The sequence below is a fragment of the Ambystoma mexicanum genome, chromosome 1q (assembly GCF_040938575.1).
Source record: "Ambystoma mexicanum isolate Mex_15411 chromosome 1q, UKY_AmexF1_1, whole genome shotgun sequence".
In the NCBI taxonomy this organism is placed as follows: Eukaryota; Metazoa; Chordata; class Amphibia; order Caudata; family Ambystomatidae; genus Ambystoma; species Ambystoma mexicanum.
This window is the reverse complement of record NC_090922.1, coordinates 1,499,183,647-1,499,197,213: the sequence shown is the minus strand read 5'-3', so window position 1 is coordinate 1,499,197,213 and position 13,567 is coordinate 1,499,183,647. Positions and strand designations below refer to the sequence as shown.

The 13,567-nt window shown below is 40.8% G+C and overlaps 1 protein-coding gene across 3 annotated transcripts in view; it reads right to left on the bottom strand.

The window, feature by feature from the left end:
* LOC138550306 (G-protein coupled receptor 54-like) overlaps positions 1 to 13,567 on the bottom strand; it is a 394,439-nt gene that overhangs the window by 251,691 nt on the left and 129,181 nt on the right. The window contains exon 1 of one of the 3 annotated variants that reach the window (XM_069642401.1): positions 10,183 to 10,258. The exons of the other annotated variants lie outside the window; for them this stretch is intronic. Within the exon in view, the coding sequence (XP_069498502.1) occupies positions 10,183 to 10,255 (73 nt within the window). The 5' untranslated portion in view covers positions 10,256 to 10,258. Of the gene's footprint in view, positions 1 to 10,182; positions 10,259 to 13,567 lie in introns of those variants that run through there. 3 annotated transcript variants of the gene reach the window in all.

The window sequence follows — 13,567 nt, the reverse complement described above, 5'->3', positions numbered from 1 at the left end:
AACATCAGTAGCACATGCATTATCGCTATAAAGTGCATGAATGTGCTGGTTTTTCAATACTGCTTGTGCTTCTTGCACTTGTGCTTCGTACACCAACTCTAATACTTTTTAAGATGTTGGCATAAGTGAGATCTGCAGATTGGCGCATGTTTTCTGTTAATTCTCTGTATTGGAAATGTTGCCAAAGGTTGACATTTTCTATGCTGCCAACAGTTTTACGGCAGAGTTTGTTTCCTAAGGTTTTAAAAATAGGTACACCTTTCACTGGTGTCAATTGTAGAAGATCTCCGAAAACAATAATGTGTTTCCCTGCAAAGAGTTCTTCGTAGTTACTTTTAAGTACTTCTTGCAATCTGAGGTGAATCAAAGCCAACATTAGGTTGGAGACCATGCTCACTTGATCTATTAGTAGCATTTTCATTTGTTTTAATACTCTGCGTAGTTCCACTGCAGCTTCTTCAGAAAGTTTGTAATAGTCTAATTTATTTTGATGCTCTACTGGAAGGAGTAGTAATCGGTGTAAAGTGACACCACCTATGTTGTAGGCAGCTAAACCTGTGGGGGCCGTTACAACAGCTGACAGTTTGTTGTTTGTCAATTGTTGAAGGAACTTGCTGATGATTTTGATTAAGAATGTTTTTCCTGATCCAGCTTCACCACTGATGTACAGCAGTATAGGTTTGTAATTTTGGCAGGTACATTCTTTCTTTTTGTGTTGTACACCTTGTACAATTTGTTTTGTTACGTCTTCAAAAAGGTACGCTGATCTTTGTTAAGTTTTCCTTGTTGTACAGTTAAGTCTTCTGTATCTTCTTGATACTGATACATGGTGTTTTCTACTTCTGTCATAGCTACTTCTGCCTCATTTGCTATTAGTGGCTGTCCTAGTGGTTCTTGACTTCCTGTTACAGAAGGTTGACTATTGTCAGAAGAGTCCTTATCTAGTTGGGTCTGAAGTTCTTCTTCCTGTTGCTGCTCATTGTGTAACATTGTTTTGTACTGTGTAAAGTTCACATCGGTGATAGCGCTTTCATTTGCTTTGAAAGCATCTTCATAGCAGTCATAGTTATCTAGTATGTCTTCCTCTTTTCTCCATGGTTTAGTTGTAGCAGAGACATGTAATATAGTTCTTTCTGTTGAGGAGTTTTTAATGACAATTTTACATGATTAATTAAGCTTTGTTTGGTAAGTTTCATTAAGCTGCCTTCACAATCGGTCACTCTATATCTATATTTGCTTTCATCGGGTTTTATATTATTTTTGTATGCAAAGTTTTGAGCTATGTGGTATAGACACATGCTTTCCAAAGTGCTACTCCTGTTCGGATAGTATGTGTCCAGTAAGTAGTTTTTTAGAATGTCTTGGCTGTTGGGATCATTTCTGGCAATTGTTTCTATGTCCTCAGATGATTTCAGAACTCTTTTTCTAGATGTAGCAGGACCAAGACTTAGCCATACTATGTTGTCTGATTTTCCATACAAAGCAGTGCCAGTTAAACGATCTGCTGCTTCATAGGAGCCACATTCTCTATGAGAGAGCATTTTTATGCTTAGGCTGTACAATTTCTGTGATAGTGTTTTGTCTGATGCTAGGTTATCCCAGAGGTCTTCAAGCTCTGTTTTTTCTGCTTTTGTTAAGTAGGCTGTAACATATCGGGCAACAGCAGTAGAATTGTCTGCAATGTACTGCACATCTATGTTTGCATTCCATAGGAGGGCAATGATTGCATTGTAATCATTGATATATTTTGATTCTCATGTTCTTTTTATGTAATACATGTTATTAGGTGATTTACCTTTAACACTATGTCGAACTGAAGACATGAAGTTGTTTACTTCACCTGTTTCTGTAACTGGTCTAGAGAAACCAAAGCGGCATTTGGTGTAGTATTTACCTTTGTTTTTGTATTTGTGACAACAATATTTGCCACATTTGTGTCCTTGAAATTGTAAAATCTGCCCATGCAGCTCCCTATGTGTCCGTTGTGAAGGGATTTCACAAGTGACATATTTTTGGATGAACTGCAAAACAGTGGCATCACTGTCGTGACCAAATTTAGGTGCACCTTTGATCCATAAAAGCATGTGAATATGTGGTGCTCCTCTCGCTTGATATTCTTTTCTCCAAAAGAAGTGATGCACTTCTCCGAGGGGAGGAACAGTTTTATTGCAAATAAAGTGTAGCATAGCAATGAAACAATGATGGAAATTTCTTGACACATTAACTGGATCTAGAGCAAAGTTCTCCAGTTGTTAATATATCTATGTTGTTTTTGTTGCTTTTTGCTATGCATAGGAACTCATGTAAATCTTCCCATGCATATTCTGCACAACTTAGTGTAACAAACCAAGTTGGTGGTCCAAGGTTTCTGATCGTACAACGTACGTCTCTGTGCCGTAAGAACCAGTATTCTTTTGTACCACGCATGTTTGCAAACAAATTTGTTATAATTGATTGTAAAACCTCATCTTTTTCCTGTACTTTTTATACTAACTGCGTAGCTGACATATTTTGAAAGTGGGTTCCAGATTTCAATATGTGTGCAACTCCGTAACATAGCGTTGCTAGTTCACTTTCAAAGAGTAGTGGAATATGTATTCCACATTTTGTCTAAATCTGGGATCTTGCGAATACATTCAAAATGAGCGGTATTCTGATGCCACAATCTGAGTGGGTCTATCATCGTATCTTCCACCTTTGTCAGTAGGAAATAGCAGTGGAAAAGCATGTGCTTCTATACTTTTTTCCCATATACTCATTGGTGAACCTTTGGTTTGTCGCATTTGGTAAGTTTCTAGTGCATCATCTATGCTTTCATTGGAATGCAATGGATGAATTGTGTACTGGTCCAAAAGAGTGGATACTGCAGCAGGATCCAGAAGTTCAAATTATCCAGTTTCTGATGGCTCTTGAATTATTTCAGTTGTTTCCCTTAAGCTTTCTTCAATATTTATTTCCTTGTAGTACTCATTATTGTCTTTTAGATATTGCAAGTCTTGTCTAACTTTATGTAAGTCCACCAGTTGTTTACAAATTTATTTGTCTTTTGTTAGTACACCATTTACCAAGACAATTAAAGAATGCTCTATTGAACGTTGCACTCCAAGAGTGTGTACATTTTCAGTTAGATCTAATGGCAAATAAACTAATTTGCCACGAATGCCTTTCACCAATTCAGAGGGAGGTAATTTTGCTGGTTTTGGATGAAGGCGTATAATTGCTTGAAATGGGTGAACTGTTTGAATTATGATGCTCTCATACAAATTGAGTTGTTGCAGGGTTTTTGGTAGTGGGAAAAATTCCAAATTATTTGTAATAGCAAGTGAAGGAGTTTGGTTGTTGTCTAGTTTTGTAGTGCAGTAACTGCAACATATTAGGCATTCAGTAAGTTCATATTTGTTTTTTGCTAAAAGGTAGAGAGCTAATTGAAACCATTTGGAATCTTCATTGTCTTCTATATACTATGTCTATATTTGTTGTGTTCCTTTTGTAAAATGTTCTGCGGCAACACACACACACATGCTTTGGTACTTCAGCCGATGCCCTTTTAAATTTTAGTATTTCTTTTCTGTATGTGTGTAATAGAAGGTTGCTATGTGCAGAATTGTTGCTACTCTGTTCTAAAACTATTGTATTTTGTAAGTGGCTTTCACTTCCAAAATATTTTCTCTGTATACGGTCAATTTCTTCTTGTAGGTATTTGGGTGTGCCATGCAGAAGAGTGTTATTTAAATTGCCTAATTCTGAAGCTGGACTTTTAGCATAGTATATTTTATACACTAGAGTTCTTACATTTGAATGATGTATTGATATCCTTTTGATATCATGGAAGGTGCTTTTGCAAATAGGTCCAGAAATGCAGGCTAATGAATGTCCTTGTAGTCCTGTGTATTTGCGCACTGGACAGATATCCATATTTTGCAGCACTTTCATTTAAATTTTGGCTTTACCTTGTACATACTGATTGAGGAACTGACGTAAAGATTTGAAAGATTTGTTTGGAATGGCACACATTGATGTGCACGGCCATTTGTATACTGGACGGTCTGGTTCTGTCGAATCGAGAGGTAATTCTGAGTTTTCAGGGGATACTTTTCTAAGCAGTGTTTCTTGTTCCATGATGGTACTATTGATTTTTTCATACCCTCGTCCACTGCTATGGATGGCAATTGTGTTTGTTTGATTTTGTTTGTATGCTTCTTCATTAAAATATGGTTCTGTGCTTGTCGTGTGACTCCATTAACCTCCACAAATATGTAAGAAATTATTTTTGTTCATATTCCGTTTATTGGTGAGTTTCTTTTGTAGTTTGGTACTTAATTTTGTTAGTGGTTTCATGCTATTTAACACTAATATAAACAACTTCCTTTTGAGAAAGATTGCACTGTCCACGAGAGCATTGTTAGCAGCACTGGTAGCCAATTTTTTGTTTAGATTTCTGCGTTTTGTGCCACATTTTGATGGAGGAGGTATACTTTCGGTAGTTGTAGCTTCCTTTGTTTTGCTAAACGACTGGTTTGTTCCAACGTTCTCTACAATCTCTACTACAGACGGATGCTTAGGTTGGACACTTTTATTTTTATTTGCTCTACTTCTGCGTTCCTTTCTACGGACTTGCTTTTTGGTTTTGGTAGGCATTCTTTGGTGTCTGTTGAAAAAAAGAAGGCATGCTTTGGTCTGTTGTACGATGTATGTGTGCATGCGTGCAAGAGTTTCATGGGGAAGCTCTTTGTCATCGTGTGTGAATGTGCATTGGACTCTTACAATGATTTTGGAAGGCTATTTTTCTGTTTGTATAGTACTACAATGTGCTTCAGATGAAAGTACAAAGTGGGCTAGTGGTGACGAGAAGCATTAATAGTAAACATAAAGGCATAAAATTGAAACAGCTATTTCTTTTCTAGTACTAACATTCAAATGATTATGTATGTTATTTGAGTTCCAAACACACAGGGATTTGTGAGCCATTCTGCCTGTTATTCATTGTTTAATAAATGGGGATTTGTGGGTAGAATGGTTCAGAAATCAATGTTTGCTTTGGTGCACAAATTAAATAAATAACCCACGCAGCCTCTTTGAGGAATAGTTAGAATATAAAGGTAGTACTGTACTTAGTTTTTTTTGCGAAATGACCAGGTTTCTTCAGATATGTCGTTTGCAGTGTAGATGCTGTTGATTCTCAGGAGAGTATTCTTTACTGCGATAGAAAAAAAAAAACTTTGTGTGTTTAAAGCAGTGATGATACTGTACAACTTAAGTTTGCATCTTTCGCCGGAGTATTCTTCTTTCATATTTCAACCCAGTGCATGTGTGCATTTCACTTCACTATGTGCTGCCTTTGTATGTTATTTGCAGTATGTTACTTGCAAGTCTTTCAGAAATGAGTACAATTTTTAGGTTATGAAAATGCCTTGTTTTTTAAAGCTGCATTATCTATAGCAGAGAGGTTTGTAAGAGATAGGGCATTATAGTAGATGGGAAAAATGTGTCTACTTTCAAATTATAAGTATGATCCGAAAAAATCGGCATACCCTCAGAGGGAGATGTCACCACAGCAATCGGGAGCGCTTATTTTTCTCATACGATCGCATTGCATGTATCATTACTGTAGGCCGTACACAGTACAAAACTCAGACATTTTCTAATGCAAAATCGAGTTTTGCACAAAATAGGCTTGCTTGTAACGTATGTATAGGTTATGCGGGACACAGTGAGAAGTAGTGCGGTTTGTCAATGAAAAATTGGACATCTTGCACTTAAAGGGGAGCGTTGGTATGTATTGCCTATGCAGATTTAGCAGCATTATTTTGTTTAAATAAAATCATAAGGGTTTCACATGTTCTGTGATTAAAATATGCATACCTGTACTTTATACTCATGCATGGAGCTGTACGTAGAAATCTGCAACACTTGCCCAGTAGTTTTTGAAGTAGGTGCTTTGCAATGATAGGCGACTTCCATTCAGAGTCATCGATAGTACATTTGAAGTGCGAAATGTTTATGACGGAGTTAGATTTAGCGATGTTGAATGTGATTGGTGGATGGTTGTGTGACTGCTTTGTTGTGTCCAATGAGGTAAAGGATTTGCGACTGATGTCGAAAGGGTAGAAAGACTGTGTTAGAGTTACTTGCCGCACATAGACAACGGTTGTCCGCGGGTAGGGCGTGTCACATACGGGTTTCTACAGCAAATCCAGCATGGAAAGGGGACTGTAGGCATCAGCCAATCAGATGTTCACATTGCTCTTTTGTGTTGAAAGACAGTGCGTATACTGAAGATGGCAGAGGTGGAGAGGGTCAGGGTTTTGGTGCTTGGAGATATGTTTGTCCATGGCTGACAGCACTATGCCGAGAGTAGGCATGTGGCACACCATTTCGATGTGAGAGGAGTGGAGGTGGTGTGGAGCGCTGAGACTGATGGCAATGTTGCGGAAATTCTGCAAGTTTGCAGAGACATGCGTATGATGACCACTCCTCATGTGGTACTTTTGCACTACGGTGCTTGCCATTTGGGCTACGTGAGTTCACGTACTTTGTTGGAAGATTTGGGACAGTTGGTTCAAGCAGTCATGGACATCTTTCCAACTGCAAAAGTAATTTTTTCTGGTTTACTCCCCAGAGGAAAATGGGACAACAGTTCTGTTTTCTGTCCTGATCAAAGTATTGGGAGGTGTCACATCAATTGCGGCATGCGTGCTTTCATGTTCCGAGCTGGTATTTTTTTCTGCAGCCACGGCAACATTGTTCCCAGTAATGCAGATTATTTTGCAGCAGATCGGGTCTTCTTTGGGAAATGCCATGTTCTTTTGTAATGTAAGGCTTGCTTTAGAGAAGGTTCTGTAATGGTTGTAGGAGTAAAGTAAGAACAAAAAATAAAAAAAATACACAAAATAACAGGTGTCTGTAACGCATCTGCCCAAAAACAAAAAAAACGGCTCTTTTCAGAGCCCACCTTAAAGGGGAAAAGGGGAATAATACTTAAATGTACAGTCGTCTCGCTCTGATGCTGTGCGTGTCCGCGGGCATGGCGGTAGTTTGCAGGCAGCGCATATTACCAACGGGGATTATGGGGTGGAGACGCATGCAAATGAGAATGAGCGGAGCTAGGGTTTGGTCAATAAAGTTCAGTAGGTGTGCTCTGAACAGAGAGATTTTGTGAGACCGTCTACTCCCTGACAGGAGACCACACCGCCATGGCTCTGTGTGCTCGCAAACAGATTATCTGGATTTTGGGAGACTCATGGATACATTGGTTGAAGGTCCATGCAGAAAGTTGCCGTCTATCTACAGATCTTGGATTTCCTTATGTGGAAGTGCACTGGCATGGCGTGCGTGGAATGAGGTGGCTGGACTTGGTACCTCTCTGTGTTACTTTACTGACAGAGCGTCATCCTGATATACTTATCATTCATAGTGGAGGAAACAGTTTAGGCCATGTCTCTAAATTTGCAATGAAGGAGGGACTTGCGAAGGTCATGGACATGTTTCCCAATTGCCAAATAGTTTTTTCCCGTATTGCAAAAGACAAATATGGCTGCGTTCTTCTGAATTTGGTCCAGAAATGGAGAAAGCGAGACGCAATGTGAATAAGGCTTTTTGTGCCTTTTTAAGAGATATTGGCATGTCCTCATTCCACAATGAAAACATTTTGTTTCGCAGCTCTTTCGTTTTTCACCGAGATGAAGTCCATCTCACATATGCTGGCAATCAGATTTTTCTTCGCAATGTACAAAAGGCATTGCACCCTTTTTTGGAATCACACTAACCTATTTGCCATTCCATTTTTCCCAATGTACAGTTTTTGAAGCACACAAACCACCGAAAGGCTCTTTTCAGAGCCACCACTTACTACCACCACTTACTACCACCATTTGTGTCCTAAGACTGTCCGCTGACTTTTTAAAAAATGAGCGGGGGCCTACAACGGTCACTTGCTAGTTCTATTGTTAAACTGAGAAAGGCGGCTCTGAAAAGAGCCATTTTTAAATTTTTTTGTTGTTTTCCACTTTCCTGCTTTTGGGCACACAACACACTAGAAGACGAGGGCAAAGGAGGGTAAGGAAGGGACACCAACCACGGGGATAAGAAGGGGCATGTGGAGAGAGAAAGATATAGGGTGAGCTTTACTTAGGTAGGAAGCAGTTCTTCTGGTCCTCCGTGACCGTAGCCTCAAAAGCACTTTCAAAACTCTCCCCCTTGCAGAGTACTGCATCGCAATACATACACACTATTGAAACCTTTGAAAGATAAGGGTCAACAGCATCTCGAATGGCTTGTGAGGCAGATGGAGGGATGCACTCCCCCACAGGAGTCTCTCTTGTGGTGAGAGGATCGAACACCGAGGATGCTTTGGAGGAACTCAATCTACTACGTTCTTCACATGGAACCACCTTGCGAATGTCCGCACTGTGGAACGAAGTTAGGTGTCGCTTCATGGTTGTCGTACCAAAGCTGTACACACCAGGTCTCCCGCGACTCAGCACCTACTGGAACTGGTTACACCTGACCAGGTTTGCACGTGCTTTTGGTACGTTCCCACAAATGGAAAACAACCGCCACACCCACGACTCCCGGCGAGTGCTTGTAGTGCGGAGTTCCTCCACCTCATTCTCTTCATCCTCTTCTTCCTCGATCTCTGCATCCTCACCCGTATATCCCTCTGCAGGCTCTTGGGGAGGTGGTGGTGGTGGAGTGGAGGGTTTGGGGGTGGTGCTGAGGCTAATGAAGCTTCAGTAGCCATGGATGCCATAACAATTAATTTCCTATTGGTCGCTAAAGCAGTAAAGGCAGCACAACTCAATCTGCTATAGCCAGAAGCACAATGAAGATGCGCTCGGGGGTGTGGCCATTTATAGGGGTGGAGGGGTGTGCCTCATGACCGTCTTGATCACTCAAAAGCGTTCCAAAAAAAAAAAATACGTCCACCGGTTCAGCTATTGTATAGGACATGTGAAATGATAATTTTATACTGTGAAATAATTCCCCTTGTGTGTATAAGTTCTTTTGTAATGTTGCGGAAGCACACAAACAGCGCAAATTAGTCCACACGCTCAGCATGGGTGCGGTCACATGATGATGTCCTGAACACATTCGCGAGGGAAATGGGGGCCCGCTGGAGAGCAATAGGAGACTAACAAACGTGCGCATGCGCGCTAGTGTCCTACAGACAGTGTTCGGGTCCTCAAACTAATTAAAAGTGTGACACAATTGAGACGGACAGTTAGAGACAGGCGCGATGTTCATTGTACTCATGGGTGTACTGCGCATGTGCATACATGATCTGCTGACTGTACGGACAGGTCGACTGTCCTTAGGACAGCTCCATTTTGTTTGTCCACGAACATGCCAGCCACCCCGCTTGTTCTACGGACGGTTACTTCTTGGCTGCAGACGATACGGACAGGTATACTGTCCTTAAGATACTGCCATTTTGCTCATTTACAGACAACCCGGACACCTGGTGTGTTCTACGAACATGTTTGTAAGCGGTACAGAGACGTATAATATCATTAGGGCGCCCCTTTGTTTATTTACGCACAACTTGCACAGACGGTGCGTTCTAAGATCAGTTCCATCTTGGTTGGCATTGGTACGGGTAGGTGTATTGCCATTACAACATTCATATTCTATTGCTTACGGATAGCTCAAACAGGCGCGCTGTTCACGAACATTTTAAGTCTTTTCAAAAAAAAAAAATCCTCAAACTCTTCAACTACAACTAATGTACAAAAACCTTCCAAAAACACACACACGCTTCAATCAAGAGAAATACAGGGGGAAGCAGATACTGACACGAATATAGGGGAATTAGGATTCAACACGGGCTGGTTATGAGGGGATGATTAGTGAGGGGAAGAAGGGATGGATATTTCATCAAAATGTCTATTTTCTTCTGGAGGTTTTGGGGATGGATCACTAGGGAATGGAGAAGGGGGGCTGGTACAGGTGGGACAATGATAACATACTTTTACTCCCACAAACTCCTCCACAAATTCCCTTAAACTTTTAAAATTGTCATTCAGTGTCTCCATTTTCATTTCTATCCTTTTCAGCCTGTCTTCCCCTGTGTCGTTTGTCGCCCTTTCTTCTTTTTTTTCCTGGTCTGTTCATAATAAATATATATATATGTTAAATGCATATAAAATAATGATCATTATTTTGCTTATGCAGAGGAATGAATACCATTATTATCGCTGTCTTCGGACATTTCCCCATGCGGAAAATTCTCCTCCAGCCACTCCAAAGTACTGCACATTTCTGTGTCAAAACAACAGAAAGACATTATTTTTTGTGCCCCACATACCAAAAAAAGTACATTCACATATAAGAAAAATTAAGTTCACTTACTATTTTGTTGTAATTTCCCTTTGTTGTACTGCGTGCGTCAACTGTCGGTCCTGGCTGCAGAGTTTCTGTGGGGTAATTACGTTGGAAGCATACCTTTTTTTGGTTATGGTATAATCCAATTCATTCTACATGGTCATTAAATGCATGGTTTTCATTTCACACGTTTAGGTTTCCCTATTTATTTATTAGTACTTATAATGTCTTTATGTGTCCTTTTTCGAAGGTGAGCATTTTTTGTGTAAGACAATAGTACAATTTCAGGTACCCCCTGCCCGTTTGGGCACTGTTGACCTTGTCCGCCTCCGTCCGCAAACAGGTGCTCAGTCCATGCCTTTCAAATATCAATAGCGAGGGGGTTCTGTATGTTCTATGTCACATGTATATAAAGTACGTAAATTATACGACATATCTTCCAAGATCACATGATGATAGTGTATATTCAACAAAAAACCTTTATTAACGCGATGTTATGATTAAGTTCCCCTTCAAAAACCTGTAAAATTCAGTACACAAAAAAACATTGTTAAAGGGACGTTATGGTTAAGTTGCCCTACTAAAGACCCGTAAAAATTCACTACAAAAAAAATGTTAAGGGGACGTTATGGTTAAGTTGTCCAACCAAAAACCTGAGCACTTCACTAAAAAAACTTTTCAAACGTGTCATTATGGTTCAAATTAAAACCGAAAACCCCCTGAAATTCGCCAGTTATGGTAGGCTAAGCACCCATTCCTGCCATCACCACTCTGCACTGCTAACATTAACACCCAGGACATGAAAGATGCCATCACAAATGTCATTGATGACTTCACTGACGACATCACATGTTTAGCCCCTTTGTGTTTCTTCACTGCCACATATATATATATATATATATATATATATATATATATATATATATATATATATATATATATATATATATATATATATTCAGTAAAACACTTTGTTAAAGGGATACAATGGTCCGCAACATGATGCAGAACCAGCTGTTGTTTTATTGAATTTCCCCTGATTATCTGATTCTGAACATTTTTGTAATATGGCATTTGCTAGTAATAGTATGAGGTTTTGCCACATAACTAGTTTTTGCCAAAAATTTTAGATGAGAACAAAGGTGATTGCAAATGGGAATTGCCATATGTCTGCTCCAGACTCCTAAAGCGATCCTTAGAGAGGGGCTCGAGTTGGGAGGAGAGAGAAAGGTAACTGAACAATCCTATCTGCGAGAACTCTTGCAGGGCACTCCCTAAGATTGTAAACTTGATGTGGTCACTGCTGCTATATTAAGAGGATGCACTATGAGGAAGAGACAGAGCTGAGGAAGTTACCATCGAAGAGAGCTGCTAAAAATGACCATCAGACAGAGCTGCTGAAATGTGCCTTCTGACAGCTGCAAGGAAACGCCAAATGAGATTGCAACTGGGTGGAGCTGTTCATTACTGGGAAGGCCTAAAAAGCTGATTGGGGTCTATGATGGAGAGCCAGAGGCCATCCTTGAGAGTGGAGTGACCAGATTACCTGTCCTTCCAGATGGCCCTGACATGCAGCAGGCTTTCCTGACTTTAAACAGAGGTCTTCTATGGAGGTAGAATTGAACCCTGGGATCCCAAAAGGAGAGGGGAATCTGCTTGCCTTAAATCCTTTCCCTTTATAGTGGGCTGTGGGAAAAACTGTGTAGATTCTTAGCCTATTTAACTAAACATATGAATTTAATGAATTCCCCTTGGCAGTGCATCACGGGTGAATTTTGTTAAAATTTGAAATTAACAAAATTCATTCCCAGTGTGCACTGAAAAATATAAACTGGAATTTAATTGGGTAATCTTTCTGTCCAGAAACCCAACATTCCCAAATCATCCCAATTTTTACCATCCAGCTCCCCCAACACAGTCCTTTAAGTGTAGGGGGGGTCTGAAATCCACAATTCTCAAATCGTCCCAATTCGACTGTTCAACTTCCTCAGCACAGACCTTTCAGTGCATGTCGCCTGAAAAACTGCTAAATCACCATGTGTTTATTTTAAACGAAAAGTGTTTGTGAAATCAGAATTGCCATATGCCACTGTACCAAATAAAATAAGTGTGTACAAAAGAGCAACAACTCCCTTGCATGAAAAAATACATTTTTGGTTGTTAGATATAACAGGGAGAAAACATGTATATGGGTAGCAGGAGCAGGAAGGGTAGGGAGGGTAGTAAGGACAGGAAGGGCAGGGAGGGTAGTAAGGGCAGGAAGAGTTGTAAGAGCAGGGAGGGTGGTAATGGCAGGGAGGGTAGTAAGGGCAGGGAGGTTGGTATGGGCAGGTAGTGTAGTAAAGGGTGGGAGGGTAGTAAGGGCAACAAGAGTAGTAAGGGCAGGGAGGGTCATAAGGGCAGGGAGGGTAGTAAGGGTAGGAAGGTTATTAAGGGCAAGGAAGTTAATAAGTACAGGAAGAATAGTAAGGGCAGGGAGGGTATTAAGGGCAGGGAGGGTAGTAAGGGCTGGAGGGTAGTAAGGGCAGGGAGGGTAGTAAGGACAGGGAGGTCAGTAAGGCAGGAACATTAGTAAGGGCAGGGAGGATAGTAAGGGCAGTATGAGTAGTAAGGGCAGGGAGCGTAGTAAGGGCAGTTATATATGGAGGGGATGGAAAAGAAAAAGATTTGGGAGATCTGGCTCATAAGGCTCATGAGAAGGGTCAATTTAGCTACAAAAAGAACAAACCAATCTGAACAAAAGTGGTGAGAACATCACACACATAAATACCCCAGAAATCATGGAAACGGGTGTCCCTATATCTTATTCAACTGGCGGTCGTTAATCTTGGAAGAAAGACATTTTGGAGGACCACAGTCCAACAAGAAAATAACCATTTTATTTGGGATGGCGGATGTGGGGCTGTCAACCATTTAACCAGTGCAGGGACACCGTTACCCAAGGCTCTTTAGACCCGGGGGGAGGACATGTCGCAGATGAAGATTCCAAACCTCAGCCTATCAAAGGTTTGCCAGGACACTCATTAGATAAACCTCTTTCTGCAGGGTGTACCTTTCATGCCTCCAGAAAGGCTGTCTATATTCAATGCAGGGGCACACAGCCGTCCATGTTATGGGATGTATGGGATCTTAGAGAATATCAGAGACCCAGAGCACAAGCCCCATACCTGGCATCCTGCCCTCCACTGCCCAGAGCACAAGCCACATACCTGGCATCCTGCCCCCCACTACCCAGAGCACAAGCCCC